At 58.6% G+C, this 16,260-nt stretch overlaps 1 protein-coding gene across 1 annotated transcript; it reads right to left on the reverse strand.

The window, feature by feature from the left end:
- Nucleotides 1-218: 218 nt before the first annotated feature.
- nsd1b (nuclear receptor binding SET domain protein 1b) lies at nucleotides 219-15,940 on the reverse strand. Its single transcript, XM_086161023.1, has 24 exons — nucleotides 15,924-15,940; nucleotides 13,991-14,754; nucleotides 12,690-12,831; nucleotides 12,264-12,436; nucleotides 9,214-12,181; nucleotides 8,061-8,179; nucleotides 7,743-7,989; nucleotides 7,349-7,449; nucleotides 7,140-7,182; nucleotides 6,793-7,031; nucleotides 6,475-6,612; nucleotides 5,909-6,032; nucleotides 5,618-5,818; nucleotides 5,372-5,551; nucleotides 4,484-4,640; nucleotides 4,183-4,388; nucleotides 3,997-4,109; nucleotides 3,772-3,918; nucleotides 3,442-3,564; nucleotides 3,247-3,363; nucleotides 2,937-3,078; nucleotides 2,753-2,859; nucleotides 2,369-2,570; nucleotides 219-1,870 (listed from the first exon to the last, which is right to left on the reverse strand). The coding sequence occupies exons 2-24, from the start codon at nucleotides 14,735-14,737 to the stop codon at nucleotides 1,149-1,151; spliced, it is 7,458 nt and encodes a 2,485-aa protein (XP_086017149.1). The 5' UTR covers nucleotides 14,738-14,754; nucleotides 15,924-15,940; the 3' UTR covers nucleotides 219-1,148.
- Nucleotides 15,941-16,260: the final 320 nt, after the last annotated feature.

Below are 16,260 nucleotides of genomic sequence, written 5' to 3' on the forward strand. Positions count from 1 at the left end.
AACCCAGAAAGAACATAGAACCCAGGGAGGAGAAAAATGTTCTGGTAGGAGAACAAGGTCAGAGGACATTGACCCTGCTTATGTCACCTTGCTCAATCAGTGAAGGTCAGTTGAAACATCCTGCTTTTCCTAAAACAAGCAGGCCGAGGCCCACTGATCATCTGGGTTCTCCAGAGGCGACAACATCAGGAGCGAAAGAAGGTCAGAGAAGGTGTTCAGAACTCCTCATGTATTTATACAGATAGCAGTCATGTGACAGGCTAACAGGAAGTGATGACACGGGGTGACACGTGGCCAGGCAACCATAAAAACGCTCTGAGGGTCTCCAGGACAAAGGTACTCCGAGGCGCCGGAGGACACACACAGACGATACGAAGCGAAAACACGCGGCGAAAACAAACACTGAAGCGTCGCGGCTGGAGGTTCTACTGACTCCAGGTCCTTCAAGTCACCGAGAGAAGAGGAGGAGAAGGAGGAGGAGGAGGAGCTCCGACTCCAGACTCTTCAACGTTTGTGCGTCACATGGTTCATAAATACTGACGAGACACGAGCAAAGTGCTGCTTCTGCCCAGGACCTCCACCTGCCCAGAGGACCTCCAGCTGTCCAGGGGACCGCTTCCGGACATCCCGACGCCTGGAGCTACCACCCTTCCCATGAACCCCATGACGTGTCCCGCTTCTTCTCAACTGCTCCATGACCTTCGACCGTCATTCAGACCTCCCCCTTCCAGCTGATTGGCCCGCCTGCTTCAAGGCGGCGCTCGATTGGCCGACAGACGGCGTGACCCGGAGCTGCTCCTCCTTCAGCGCAGACAAAGATCTGTCCCGTCATGGAGGTGGCCAATCAGCTGGCTCCTTCACCCTCCCGCTGTCCGGACCTCTGGACCATCTCTGGAAGAAGGTTCTGGAACCATCTCGGACTGCCTGACAGGACGGCGTCAGGTTGCCGCCTACTTCTGGACTTCATGACTTTTAACCGTCCCGGCGAGGAGACAACCTGGGTCCTCCTCACATGTCTGCAGCCCAGGGGTGTCTCCTCAGGTCAGAGGTCAGAAGGTCAGGGCCAACTGTAAACAAATAAATACAGAAACCAACAGTCTTTGTTTGTCCCAAAACTTCCTTCGTCCCCGAGGAGGTCTAGTGAGTCGCTACTCCTCCTCCTCTTCATCATGTTCTTCCTCATCGTCTCTGATCTCAACATATTCCAGTCTCTCTTCGTTGTCGTCTTCGTCTTCGTCGTCATCGTCGTCGTCTTCGTCGTCCTCCTCGTCGTCCTCGTCCTCCTCGTCCTCGTCGTCCTCCTCCTCCTCTTCTTCATGAGGGCGGCGTTTCTGGTCCTCCTCATCCTCGCCCTCCTCCACTTGGTCCTCCTCCAGTTCTGCCAGCTCCTCCTCGTCCTCCTCGTCCTCGATGACGTCCGGCTCCTCCTCGTAGGACGAGATGGGCGAGTAGTGCGGCAGGTCGTACCGGTGGGGGGGGCTTGCAGAGGGGGGCCCCGGGGCCGCCGGCTCCACGGGGATGGTGATGGGCAGCGGGATGGAGAAGGTGGGGAAGGAGTCTGAGGAGCAAGAGGTGCTCTTGGACCTCCCGGAGGTTTCCAGACCTCCAGGGGCGGCAGGGGGGATGACGGCCATGCCCAGGCCGGAGGGGAGCGGCCGGGGTTTGGGGTTGTACTCCCGGATCTCCCCTGGCTCCAGAGGCTCGGGGCCGCAGGGGTCGTGCTCGTTGCAGGACAGCTTGCCGTCCAGCTTGGAGATGAAGAGCAGACCTTCTCGGTGCTTGCTGCAGAAGGAGCTGGGACACATCTCGCAGAAGGAGGCGGCCTCCTGCCCGCAGACGTCGCACTGGTGCCACGGACACTCCCAGCGACCTGCAACGCAAACACCGTCAGTCCGGCGGACAACCTGCGCCGACAAGAATCTCGGAGAACCTCCCGAGGCCTCCGAGCTCAAGTACCTTCATCCAGGGGAATCGGGTTTTGACACTTGGATTTTCTTTGAATGAAGAAAACCTTACAGGGAGGGCCGGAGCCAATCCCAGGCAGGAGAGACACCTGTGGCTGAACATCTCCGGTCCTGGGAGCAGACCAGGCCCGGGAACCCGGGATCTTCTGACCCGTCTCAGACACCAGGAGACACGTCGGCCGTCCTGGAGATGCTCCGCCCCCTGCTGGAGCTTTTGGAAGGTGGACCAGATCCTCGTCTGGACATCTCTAAGGGTGACCCTGTGATTGACAGGTGACCCCGCCTCCCACCCAGTGATGGCTGGGATTGGCTCCGCCCCCCCAGGTAATGAATGAATGCATGCACCTGACTCCAGGAGACAGTTCTCCCTTATGTCCTAAAGAACCAGGAGAGCAGAAGCTGACCTGCGGGCCTCTTGGTGAGGTTCAGACAGTCGGCGTGATAGACCTTGGGACATCCTGGTCTCTTGCAGGAGACCATCTGACCTCCGTCCCCACAGCTGAAGCACTCGTCCTCCCTCTCTTTGGTCACCACCACCTTCTTCTTCCTCTTCCCGTGGCCCCTCCTCTTCAGCTTGCGGCCCTTGTCTTCTGATGGTGGATTATTCTAGAAGGAGACGACGTTCATGATGGAACCAGAACCAAGCTTTTGATCAGTTCACACACACACTTACTGTCAAAACCTTCTTCTCGTAGCAGCTGGACTTCTTCCCTGGAATGTCGTCAAGCGAGCGAGTCCAGCTGCTACAAGAAGAACTAACCATGACCTGGATGAACCTCCACACACACCTTTGGCCGAACCCCCAGGAAGCCACTGCAGTTGGAAGCTCCACATTTGCAGGCTGTCTTGCCGTTCCCCAAACACTCCAGGTTGTAGTTGAAGGTGAGTTCGGTTCCTGGACAGAAGCGGAGATGTTTACTCTTCCGGCCGAGTTACCTCCTGTTTTTCGGACCATGAAGAGGACGATCGAACCTGCGGAGACGTCCACCAGAGCGAAGAGTCCAACCCGGGTGTCCCCATTCACGGTCCACTTCTGGGTCTCGCAGTTGGGCTGGCAGCTGTGGTTCATGAAGCGAGCCTCATTCCCCTTGGGCCCGGCGTCGATGATCCGGTCCTGACACACAAAAACACTCATCCACTGCTGTTCACCTGCTGTGACCATCATAAGAACTCCCTAGCTGTCCTTGGAGGACCTGCAGCTGAAACCGACCGGCCTCCTTCTGGTTCTACGGGAAGTAGTACCAGCTATATTGCAGTACTAGCAGAGCAGCACTCCGAGTACCTTGTCCAGTGTGAGCATGTAGAAGTTTCCGACGTCGTGCTCCTGGGCGTGCCTGATCCTGGACCTGCACTCCTCCTCGTCGATCACCTCGCCCACATACTCGCTCACGAATTGGCCCTGGAACACCAACACAGCAGTCACCGGTCACCGGCCCAACCACCGAGGTCCACAGGTTCCGAGGTCCAACCCTGGTACCTTCTTGATGTCGTGGACACAGCGGAGCCCCCAGCCCCGGGACAGGGTCCTGAAGATCTCCACCTGGCTGTACTGGCGGAGGGTGAAGGCCTGGTTCAGGCATCGCTGGCCGGCCGGACAGACCTGCGGGCCAACGGTGGAGAGCACATCAGAGGTCTGCCGGCTTCTCGGGACCACAGTCATAGTCACCCTCTGACCTTCGGGTGTCAACATTGAACCGACGAGGGGAAACTCTAAAACCCTGATCTCTGTGCGCTCCTGGTCCTGACCAGAATGTTCTAAGTGTCTGGTCGTTTCCTAACAGAGAAGCCGGCGTGAAGGCCCTCGTACCTGCGGGTGACACTCGTATAGCAGCATGCGGTTGATGCACTCTGAATCCGTCCCACACGGGTGCTCGTCCGAGGCCTTGCAATTGCAGCGGGGGATTTCCGCCAGGTCAGCCGTGTAGATCTGGACCTTCCCGATGGGTCGGTTCATCTGAGGCAGAAGCAGAACTTCAATTACCGCTCAAGTGGTGGAACCCTGGAAGGACCCAAGGAAGGAGGCTCTCTTCACCTTGATGTGTTTGTAAGGTGGAGGCTTCTTGTCGTTCCTTCTGTCCTCCTGAAGCTGTCGAAGCTCCTTCTCTGCCTGGAGCTCTCGGAACCTCACGGCAGCTTCTTCCAAGGCTGCAGGTCAGAATCCAGAGTGAAGTCACCCAACGCTGCCGCTGGGCTTCCGCCACTGCAAAAGGTTCCTTACCTTTCTTGTACGTGGCGTCCACCCCCTTCCCCATCTTCTCCTTGCTGTTGGCGTCCACATCCATGTAGGGGAAGACCCGGGCCTGGTAGGTCCACAGGTAGTCATTGGAGCCGAAGAAATGGACGGGGAACTCCCCCACGTCGTGACGCATCCGCTGGATGTTTTCTGGGATACTTTTGGGATGACTCACCTCGGCGGGCCACCACCTTCTCACACAGACACACACAGCTATGAAATGTGAGCTCGTGGTCCAGGAGCCATGCGTGTGTGTGTGTGTGTGTGTGTGTGTGTGCGCGCTGACCTGTAGCGGCCGACCTTTACCCAGAGGATGTCCTTGTACCTGGGCTTCTTCCCAGCCCTGCAGTCGTTGCAGAACCAGCTGCCTTTGGGCATCTCCATGTTCAGACACTCGCGGTGGAAGGCGGCAGGACACGCCTCACAGCACAGCAGGCTGCCCCCTAGAGGACGGAGGCCGTCAGTGTGCTCTGTGTGTGTGAGATGTTCTCCATGGTTGTGGTGGATCGGCTGCTGGTTCTGAACATCCTTCAGGCCGAACCCTGGGGTTTATGGTCTGCAACAGCTACTTCCTCCACTGTGAGTACTACCCTGTCAGAGTACTACCATTCGGGAATACCATCCTGTCAGAGTCCCACCCTGTGGGAGTTCTGCCCTGTCAGAGTACTGCCCAGTCAGAGTACTACCCAGTCAAGAGTACTACCCAGTCAAGAGTACTGCCCAGTCAAGAGTACTGCCAAGTCAAGAGTACTGCCAAGTCAAGAGTACTGCCAAGTCAAGAGTACTGCCCTGTCAGGAGTACTGCCCTGTCAAGAGTACTGCCCTGTCAAGAGTACTGCCCTGTCAAGAGTACTGCCCAGTCAAGAGTACTGCCCTGTCAAGAGTACTGCCCAGTCAAGAGTACTGCCTTGTGGGAGTTCTCTCTTGCAAGAGTGCTCCCCTGTGGAAGTAATAACAGAGTGAAAATACCCCTATTGTACAAGTAATATCACGGTGGGAGTACTCCCCTTGCGTGAGTAATCCCCTTGCGTGAGTAATCTCATGGCTCTGCATCAAGAGAACCAAGGCCTGAGGCCAGAGATCCTCAGGGGTTGTGAGGGTCCATTCCCTGAGCTACCGGTGTGAGAAGGTGTGCTGTGAGAAGGCAGCGGTCCTGAGACCTCCAAACACAGACCTTCGGTGCAGACGAAGCACCAGCTGACATTGACGTGCTCGTGGTTCTTCACGCCGCGGCGGGGGCTGAAGTGGTTGGGGCAGATGATGCTGTTGTTGGAGAGGACCACGCTGCCCGCCGCCATGCACAGGTCGTTGGCATGATAGGCCACAGGGCAGCGAACGCAGCGCAGCAGTCGACCTGGGGGGGCACAGGGGAGGGGTCAAGGGTCGGGGATCAGACCAACCCAACCGCCTGAGGGCTCACCTTTGGAGATGGCTGGGCTGCTGGGGTTGGAGATGAAGCAGGTGAGGCAGACGTGGATGGAGCAGCGGAAGCCCCGGCTGACGGGCGCCGTCGGGGCGAAGCTGGCGATGCACTCGCCGTGGTAGAACTTCCCACAGACGGGGATCATGCAGCGCCGAACGTCCTCCCCACGCTTCTTGCACACAAAGCAGGTGTGGACGCCTGGAGGATGAGGAGCACCAGGGGGAGCTCAGAACCGAAACCACAAACTCCATACTATCTTGGAAACCAAACCTCGGAAACAACCCTCACCAGATTTGCACTCGGGGCATATGAAACGGCCCCTGGGGGCCTCCTCCAGGGAGATGCAGGGGAGGTGGAAGGCCCCGCAGCACTGGCCCTCACACAGCAGCAGCTCCCCCGTCTTCTCACACACCTGTGGACACACACACATAGGTTGGAACAGGCCCTGACTCGGGACCTGTCAGAGTCAGGCTCCGCCCCCTCTGGAACAAGCTAGAGTAAGCTCCGCCCCCTCCAGTACAGCCAGGTTAAGGCTCCGCCCTCTCTGGGATAACTTGGAGTAAGCTCCGCCCCCTCCAGGGCAGGCAAAGTAAGACTCCGCCCCCTCCGGGACAGCCAAAGTAAGACTCCGCCCCCTCCAAGACAGCCAGATTAAGGCTCCGCCCCCTCCATGACAGCCAGATTAAGGCTCCGCCCCCTCCAGGAAGACCAGATTAAGGCTCCGCCCCCTCCAGGATGGCCAGATTAAGGCTCCGCCCCCTCCAGGAAGGCCAGATTAAGGCTCCGCCCCCTCCAGGAAAGCCAGATTAAGGCTCCGCCCCCTCAGCTAGGGTAAGACTCATGGTGGAACCAACCTGACAGATGTTCTCCTTCATGGAGGCCGGCCCCCCTCGTTCCCCGATGATCCTCCTGGGGGGGCCGAGGGTCTCATCCCCGAGGACCAGGTCTTCCCTCGGGGGGTTGGGGCGGTGCTCTGGGGCGGGCGCCTCCCCCTGCAAGGAGGAGAGGCTGTTTTCTATTGGCTCCTCCCACCGAGCACCCGGGTTCCCCGGAAGCACCTGAGGAGGAACATCCGCCGCCGCACCCCCCCCGACACCCTCCCCCACAGAACCTTTGCAGGAAGTATTGAAACCTCCCACAGGCCCAGAAGGCAGTGCGAGGAGACCACCGACCTCAGAATCCGCCGCGTCTCTTTTCACTTCCCGGCTTGGGCACTCGTCTGAAGGCGGAGCTTCCGATGCCGAGGAGGCTTCACCGGGGCGGGGCGGCGCCGGCGCCGAGGGGGGTGGGGCCTGGCTGAGCACGCCGGGCTGGGGGGGGAGGGTGGACGGACTGGTGGACGCATCTGGGGTGGTGGGCAAGGGGCTGGACGCCGTCAACTGCTTGGTCTTAGACTTTGGAGTCTGAAGATCTGGGGATATTAATAACACTGTCATGGTGGTGCATTCAGGGACCCCCTGTACCATAATAGCTGGGGAAGGACAACCACGCTCTGAAAAACCTCTGAGTCACAACTGACCTGACGAAGGAACGTGAGCCGAACTGTTCTTCGGCGTCTTGACCTGCAAAGAAGACCAGAAGATAACTTCTACAAGCAAGAGACAGAGGTTAGGAGGACCTCCTGTGTGGTTCCTTCAAGCATCAGTTCACCGTGAAAGAGGAATGAGGAACATCCACTTGATGCAAACCTCACCTGGTCCATGCTTCTTACCATGACATCAGACTTACCTTCTTCTTGGGGACAGGTGCAGCTTCTGCCTCCAGACAGTACTCCAGGATCTTCTGGGTTGGTTTCCTCTTGCGCTTCTTCTCCAGCAGAGGAGCGGTTCCTGCAGGAGATGTGCGTTATAACACCTTTAATACTGAGGACCACCAGGAACCGACTGTAGTCTCCTTCATTAGCTGGACGCTAAGCTTCTGGAAGCAAACCAATCTGATCATCCAATGATTTCTTTAGATGTTGGGTTTGAAGTTCTAGAATGTCTGGGATGTTCTGTCAGACCATGAGCCTGCTTCTGGTCAAGACCTGGAGATGGCTCCTTCCTAGCCTCACATGGACCAGACCGGAGGATAGTCTGTCCTGACCTGGATCTCTGAGAGGAGGTAGAGCCTGGGGTCTTACTGTTGTCCTTGACGAGGGTGCGTGCAGGCGCAGGCTCCACTTCCGGGGGCGGGGTCAGCGTGTTGGCAGGAAGCACCTGGGCACCATCTGGAGATGTTTCCACACTGGGAATCCGCAGCTCAGACGGGGACGGTGTGACGGCAGCTTCTTCAGGGGGCGGAGTCTGGACTTCAGGAAGCAGGTTTATGGGAGGGTCCGGGGGACCCTGCTCTGGCACGGGTGGGTCGGCGGGAGGGGGCCGGGAAGCCTGAACACAAGCGTGGACCTCCGGTCAGCACTTGAACTCGTGGCTTCACACAAAGACAGTGAAGAACTTACCTCCAACTTCCCCACGCTTGGGACCATCTTTTTGATCTTCTTTCTGGGGGAGAAGATCTGGTCGTACTCTTCGGTCCATTCAATCAGACGCTTGCTGGGCTTCCTGATGCGCTTATGACCTGAAAACACCAAGAAGGTCAGGAACCTCCTGACCCATCCCCCTGAAGTTCTGGACCACGTCTAGGGTGGACTAGGACTCCATCAAGTAATGACGCCGTTATAAAGAGGAAACTGATATCCATCATCTCACTGGTCCTCCTAAAGCCACGTCTCTGTGCTCCTGAGACCAGACATCTGAGGAATGTAAGGTCACTCCAGATGTTGGGGGGAAACAAAAAAAAAATCAAAGGACGACTTGATGGTTTATCACAACAAGAATCCAAGAGCTTCTTACCACCTAAGCTGCAGATGATGTAACCCCTTCCTTAAGAACAGCAGGTTCACCTGCACTTCAAAATTCTGTCGATAAAGGATTCCGTCGATAAAGGATTTCTGCGAAGGAACAGTCTGCTGGGGTTCTACTCTCTTCTGAGAAAATATCTATTGGGGTTCTGTTCTCTGCTGTCTGAACAAGCTAGAGAAGTTATAACCCACAGCTTCCATGACACTGGCAGGAGACAACAGCAGACGCAGGGCTGTGGTCATTGTAGATCAAAAACCAGGAGACCAGAGAAGTGCACAGTTCAGATCAGACCACGAGGTTTCGGACCACCTTCACCTGCCTCGGACGGCTTGGAGAGCAACACATCAACTCTTAACACAACTTTATAATGTCCTTCAAAAACCCAACTTTGGTCACCGGTGGGCTGACCATGTGGCCAGGAGGAGCCACCTGACCGCCTTCTGAGCCTCAAGGAGCTGAGATGAACCCTGCCAAAGGTACTGCCCCTCTACATTCCCGCCCAAACACTCAGAAAAAACACCCGATACCCAACCTGCTGGTTCTCCTGCAGCTCCTTAGCATGTTCAGATGGCAGGGACTGAGAAGAGCCTCCTGCTTGCTGACACTGTGGGCTACCTTTTCATTGCGGGGGCTTAAAGATATACTGAGACTGGGAAGTAAAGTAAGCCCTTGTCAGCTGAGGATTAGGCTGAGGCGAATCTGCTCGGAGTTGGACTTGCTCGGAGGCCTACAGTGAAGAAAGGTTCTTACCAGCCTGTGCTTTGTCCTCTTCTCCGCCAGTGAACATCAGACTACGTTTCCTTTCCTCGCCATCAGCCATGGCTCCATGGGGGGGTTGAGTACCGTCTGCAGGGTCTGACCTTCTTTGGTTCGGTGGTACAACAAGTGGTAGATTCACTTCTTCTCCAGCCAACCTGGGCTCCTCCATCACCCTCTGAGCTCCTCCGCTCCCCTTGGGCTTCCTCTCCCAGCTCCCAGCGGAGACGTCCGGCTTCGCCTGGTCACCCGGTGGACGGGCCGGGCCTGAAGACAGGCTGGGTTCCGGATCCAGGCCTGGGTAACCCGGTCCAGTCCTCACGGGACGACAAGGCACTTTACGGCTGTCCTTCTTCTTGGCTCCGCCAGGGGAGCCCCTCCGGCCAGGGAGCCTCTTGGAGACCTGACCTTTGGTGCCTTCAGGGGGTGGCAGCTTGCCTGAACCTCTACTTAGATGGTGCTGAAGCTGGCATGCAGCTGGCGTCGGCCCTGGTATGACCGCCGGCTCCTCCTTGACATGGGCCACCGGGGGCCCGATGTCCAGTTCCAAAGGGGCCCCGTCCCGCTCCCGGGTGTCATGCAGGTCTTTCAGCATCATGAGGAAAGTACTGAACCTGTAGTTAGTGTCGGTTTTGAAAGATACTGGTTTACCGCTGCCTTCGTCTACCAAGGACTGGAAGGAGACCTCCTCGAGGTCTTTAAAGGCACTCATGAAAGAGAACGGTGAGGACGAGGAGCACAAGGACGATGAGGGCTGCTCTTCCCTCTTTGCCGTTAGCCTGGAGGTGAGAGGTATGAAGTCCGCAGGTGGAGTCGAGGATATCGAAAGATCTTCGTCCTCGCTTTTGAGTTCAGACTCAAGGTCCTGAGAAAGCCTCCCGGTGGGGGCGCTGGCGCCTTGGACCGGCTGGCGGCCCCCGGCCCTGCTGACCTTACAAGGAGAATGAAGAGGCTTCCCTTTTGGGATGGAGTCCAGCTTTGTCCCTGGGGTCTGAGCAGAACTTTTCCCCTTATGGAGAACAAGTTCCCCGGATGTTCTTTTAAAATGTCCAGGTTCTTTCTGGCCTGCGGCCTTCCTGGTCTGGTCCCACTTCTTCTGCTCCACTTCCTGCATAGCCTTCAGTGCTCGGGTCATGAGCCGGCTGCTGGCCGGGAGGTGGGCTGGCTGTTCGCGGAGCTGTAGTTTGATCAACTTCTCGGAAATCTGTTTGGATCTTGGCGTGGTCGTCTTGGACTTGTCACAACAGGTCCCTTGAGGGTCGTCCTTGGACTCCGGGGGTCTCTCCTGTTCTGACGGGGGAGGCGCTGCGCGGTGGGTGGGGCTGGTGACTGGAGTATTCGGGTGATCTGGCTTTTCTGATTGGTCACATGACACGCCTTCCCCGCTGGTAACGGCAGTGTCCTCAGGTGGAGCTGGTTGGTCGCACGATGACTCTGTCACCTTGCTTACGTTTCCGTCTGAAACAGGTGATTCCTTTTGCGGTGAGGTGATGCTGGGAGAGGATGCGCTCGTCATGGCGGAAGCCTCGCTCCTCTTCCCGGGTTTCACTTCCGCCGCATCCTTTACTTTGACCTTTCTTGGAGAAAGGGGTTTGGATTCCGGCTCAACCTCCTGATCTTTGGAGACCGTTGCCACAGAGCCTTGGAGGCCCAACTCTTTGGATGCTGCTTCAAGCCCAACCGTTTTTTCAGTGTCAGAACATTTTAGCTGCTCTATGGAGCTAACTGCTACTCCAGCATTAAGGATGCTCTTAATCTGAAGGTCCTTGCGTATTAGTTTGACAAAAGGCAGCCTGCAGTTTGAGACCAGGGATGTTTGCTGCCGCAGCTTTGCTAAAGGGTCCGTGGAAGACACTTTTAGACAGGACATCTGTGTCTTCTGACTGCCTTTGTTTTGTGCTTGGTCAGAAACCTCTTCAAGTACATTGGTCTTCTTACCAGCTGACATACCAGAACTTACCCTTGGACTTGTATGGTCTTTGCCATCTGGTGTCTTGGACTGATCCCTGACTTTGGTCGTGCTCCTCGTACTAGAATGCAAACTACTTGACTGGCAGAGAGGAGCTTCATCTGGACTGGTCTTCCTCCTCACTGATTGTCCACCCCCATCAGAGCCAGTCTCACTGGAGCTTAAACAGTTCGTCTGGGACTGGTCAGCAGGACTTCTGGGGGAATCAAAATGCTTATCTGCGACAAGGACGACTTTACAGTTCAAATCCTCCGTCTCTTCAAGTTTCAGGTTCTTTTCGACCGCCTTGGGCTTGTCTAAGGGCGCTGGCGGTCCGACGGGCCCTGCGCCAGAGGACGACGAAGGAGACGCCGTCTTTTTGCAGACAACGGACGAGTTCTTCTTCTTGTACGATCCCTTGGTGAACAGACTGCGATCCGGTAGCGGGCTGGTGGTTTTGGGCCTCCGGTCTTTGCCCGCTTTGCTGAACCACAGCCCGGTCTGGAGCTCAGGAGGTTTCCTCGCCTCCTTGAGCACGGCAGATGAAGGCGGCACCGGGTCCGACTTGGACTGACGCTCCAGCGCCTTGGGACACAGGATCTTGGGCACCGAGTCGAGGTCAGCGTATGGACACTCCTCGCTGTCTCTGTCCGAAAGGCCGTCACTCGGGGGGTTTTTACAGTGTTTGCCACTCAGGTCGCCAGAGGACTTACTGGGTTTGGTCTTCTCGGAAACCTGTTTCGAAGTGCTCTGTTTCGCTGGACTTTGTCCCAAGGGGGGATCTACTGGGGTTGGCGCCAGGGCTTTAGTCGCCTGCGATGTTTCAGGACCTCCAGACACAGGTGAGGCGGGGCGCGGACAGGCGGCGTGGGCCTTCTTCTCTGATGACGAGCTGCCGATGAGGGCGTCCTCCAAGGACGAAGACAGGGAGGAGATGATCTTGGCTCTCTGCGAGAGGACATTCTCAGCTTCCGCCACGCTGGATTTCCAGGAGTCCTCGAAGCGCTTCGCGATCTGCAAGAGAGCGAGGGGCGATCAAAGCTCTGCCTCTCCGAGAAGTACTAGTCTTCCATTGTAAGTGCCAGAGGGTTCTTACCGTGTATCTGCAGTTCTGCTCCCTTTGTCTTCCCCTCCCACGCAGCGGGGGCAGCAGCTCAAACTCAAAGCCTCCGTGAAAAGTGTGGGTTGACTTCTCCTCCACCCAGGCCTGCTCCACCGGCTCCCCGAAGGTCCTGACGTGGTAGAGCCGACCCGGCTGATCGCTGCCCTCTGCGACAACAAGAGGGGCTTCATTCGCACAAGAAGAAAACATCACTGCGATCTCCTAGACTCCACTGACTTCTTTCCTTCTCGGGTGAAGGTGAGAGTCCAGGGACGTGTTCGCAAAACAATTCCGCTTTTGAAATGCCTCATTAACCTTTAGCTAGCGCTCAGCTAAGCTATCTCCGGTATACACAGACTCTTTGACCTCTGACAGGCCGCCAAGTCACGGGAGCGTCATTACAGCAGTCTTTAGGCCCACCTTTGACTCTGTGGTATGTTCCCAGCATGGGGTCAAGGGTCACCTCGCAGGGCCACCATGGCCTCCGGGTCAACTTGGCCCAGATGACTTCACCCTCCAAAAACTTCACCTGCGGCAAAAATCTTGTCTTCAGGCTGTCCTGCTGTAGAACAACAGCACAAGAACATGGTTGGAGAGGTGCTGGTTCCTCGAGTTCCAGACAAACGTGTGTGAGCGGCTGAAACATGACCCGTGTGTGTGTGTGCGGGTGTTGTCGGACATAGTGGAAGGTAAAAGGTTAAAAAGGCTCTGATCCAATACTCTAATACTAATGTGTCACTAATGTGTCCAGGCATGGAGCGGGGTGAAGAAACAAGCCAGTGCCTCTCATGGATCTTCTGAAGACGTTCACCCGTCTTTTCCAGAAAACACTTTGATTAGCTCTTAGCGCTAAAGCTAGGACAACCGTCTCCAGCAGCTGGAGGACGGAGCAGGACAGAGTCCTAACTGGCACGGGGGTCCAATAGGCCTGGGCAGGGAATTAAACCCGCAACCCAACCCCGGGGTTAGCTTAGCATGGCGGAGTGTAAACAGCATGGGGATGTAGCTCTGTCCTGCAGGAAGTAAGAAATCTGAGCCTTCTTTCAGAGGCACATCTTCTACTTCAGGAGTAGAAGACCAGAGCGGGATCTGGACCATCTTCTCCACCTTTGGAGGACAGAAGCGAGGCTAAGAAGGTCACAGTGACAGCCATCCCGTCTGTCCTCCATTTTTCACCACCGGCCATTCACTGGTTTCCAGGAAGAGCCTCCAGAGGGAGCAGGAGTTGCACGCCTGAGCCTGGCAGCTAAAGGTCACCAGGTTCAGGTCTCCTCACAGATCTGTCTGAATGTCTGCTGCTCCTGTCCTCCAGCTGGTCGCCACAGAGACCAGAACCCATTGTAAAGGTTATTATTGTTAATAAGAGAGAAGGATGTCTGCCAGTTGGACCTCGCAGAGGAGACGGTTATCCTCCAGGTGTATGGCTGATAGCCAGACCCTGGAAAAGGTCCACACCCAGTGGTATCCAGTAATAGTACTGTAGTACTTCAACTGACACTTCTCTGGAGACCTTTACCTGAGAGGAGCTTTTGGACAAAGAACCCGAGTTGCGGGTGGGTTCGATAGATGAGGTTCTAATGGAGGAGCCTCAGTGGTCCCACCAGGCCCCAGGCCCGGAGGGGGGAATACGGGGCAGGGAGGCGAACGTTGGCGGTGTAGCGTGGGGTGAAATGAGCGGATCCGGGGGGACCGAGTGAAGGTGTGATGAGGATCGGACTTGCCGTGTGGTGTCCGGAGAAGGTCTCCTCCAACAGGAAGAAGTCCGAATCGCTCTCCCACTCGTCGTCGGACCCGTCCCAGTACCTCCGCCGGACGCCCGACGACTGTGACCGGGTCACCACCTTGGCCGTCGGCGGGCCGGTGTCCTTGGCGCCGGTGGCGGGGCCTCCGGAGCTGGCGCGGGGAGGAGGCCCCGCCGTCTGGCGCCTGTCCCGGGAGTCCCCGGGAGGGGGAGGAGCCTCCCGCTCCTCCTCGTCCTCAAACAAGGACGACTCAAAGTGCAGGAAGCCGTTGGCGAAGGGGCTGTTGCTGTCCAGGGAGAAGGCGGGACTCGGCGGGCCCGAGAAGCCGTCGCTCTTCCTGTCCGGGGCGGACGATTTGCTCACGCCGGCCACCCGGACGTCCGGCGCCCTGGGGCCCGGGGAGGGGTTCTGGGCGGCGGGGGGGGCCCGGCCGTCCCGCTCCGCCTCCTTCTTGCCCCCCCACTCCCACCTCCCCCCCTCCCGCGCCGGCAGCACCAGGTCCGGCCGGCTCACCATGCTGGTGAGATGCTGCAGCCTCCTGAGGGGGCTGTAGGAGGACGAGGAGGCGGGGAGGTCCCTCTGGGAGAAGTCGTAGAGGGACGGGCGCTCCAGGGGGGGCGCTTTGGCAGACATGGTCAGGCCCACGCCGGGCTGGAGGCGTCCCGAGGTCAAAGGGCAGCCGGACGCCGGGGTCTTCCCGCCGGGGCCTTCAGGAGATGCACTCATGCTGCCATGGCTCCTCCCTGAAAGAAAGGAGACAAACCGTCACTATCTGCCGCCGGCAGGAGATCGATATCTGGCTCGGACTCGTCGAACCCCGGCCGCCTTCAAAGTTCTCCGCGGCGGACTGTGGCCTCGGACCTGCGGCGGCTCTCCTCACGCATCTCCGCCGCGGACGACCTCCGGCGGCTCCGCGGCCTCTCCGCTCTGCCCTCGCACCGAAGGACGTCGCCGCCGCAGCAGCAGCAGCAGCCTCATCCGCCGCCGCCGCCGCCGGTAAGGACCGCGAGCACCGGAGCCGGGCCGCGGGAGCGGACACCGTCCGCCCGCCGGATGTCAGCGCGCAGCGTCGGCGGAGCTTCAACGGGACGTCGGCGGAACGTCCGCGGAGCGGCGGCGGGGCGACCGCGGAGCGCGGAGGACGCAGGCGGCGGCGCGGGCTGACATTTTCGGGGGGGAAATGTGCGCAAACACCGCAGCGCAGCTCCAAAGCCCGTGCGGGGAATTCTCGCGATAACATGGAAACGACATCGAGAACGATAAGGTCAGCCGCTCGCTCGTTCGCTCGCTCGCTCGCTCTCTCGCGCGCGCGCCGCCGCCGCCGCCGCCGCCGCCGGCAAACACGCGCGTCCCGACCCGGTTCCGTCGCGTCACGCCGTTCACGCGCCGGCGCCGCGACGGCCGCCCGCCGGTTAAAATGGACCCGGCCGTGCGCGTGCGCGTGAAGGTGCGTGTCGGTGGGCGCGCGTGCACGCGAACGTGCGTGTGCGTGGCGTCCGGGGGGGCGCCACCGCGGACACGCGCGCACACACACACACACACACACACACACACACACACACACGGCCGTTTACATGCAGAAAACGACGACACACAACGGCCGGGCTCCGCGGCGGCGGACAGATGCGGGGGAGCTTTGGGCATCGACATCGACCCCCGCCACCCTCTGGGCCCCCGGGCCCCGCACCGTCCGCGGGGTGCGTGTCACGGATCGTCCTTACCGTCCCGGCCCGGTTCGGCCCGCGGCCCCGCGCATCCGCCCTCTGAACCGGACTATTTCCTGGCGGAGCGGATGGGGACACTCCGGCGCGGCGGTGCTAGGCCCGACCCCCCCTCCCCCCTGTACGCACTCCCGCGGCTCCGCGGCCCCTCAGACGCTCTCTCCCCCACCGGTCCCATAGCGGCCCGGTACCGGTCCGGAGGCTCTCCTCCTCCCGTTGGTTCCAGTCAGCAGACCCCCTCCGACCGGTCCGGGGGGGGAGGGGGGGCGGAGGAATCCCGTCCGAACCGCGGCTGAGCCCCCCCCACATACACACACACACACACTGTAGACCCCCTCAAATTAACACACACACACACACACGCACACACACACTGTATACCCCCCCCCCTACACACATACATAGCCGTCAATCATTAACCTGGCGCGGCCGCCATCACTGACACCGGACCGGAACCGGCCGCTCCGCGCCTTCAAAATGGAGTCGTCCCGGTCGGAGGAGGAGCGGGAGTGGGAGTGGGAGCAGGCC

Source organism: Fistularia commersonii, chromosome 15, assembly GCF_037954325.1.
Source record: "Fistularia commersonii isolate RoL2024-O1a breed Wild chromosome 15, RoL_Fcom_v1.0, whole genome shotgun sequence".
NCBI lineage: Eukaryota > Metazoa > Chordata > Actinopteri > Syngnathiformes > Fistulariidae > Fistularia > Fistularia commersonii.

Excerpts from the sequence above, each read along its gene's own strand:
- nsd1b (XM_086161023.1), bottom strand. The coding sequence starts at position 14,737 with ATGAGTGCATCTCCTGAAGGCCCCGGCGGGAAGACCCCGGCGTCCGGC. Across the intron at positions 6,613-6,792 it reads GAGACGCGGCGGATTCTGAG|GGGGAGGCGCCCGCCCCAGA; the intron begins GTCGGTGGTCTC and ends TCCTCCTTGCAG. Across the intron at positions 5,819-5,908 it reads ATGCCCCGAGTGCAAATCTG|GCGTCCACACCTGCTTTGTG; the intron begins GTGAGGGTTGTT and ends CTCATCCTCCAG.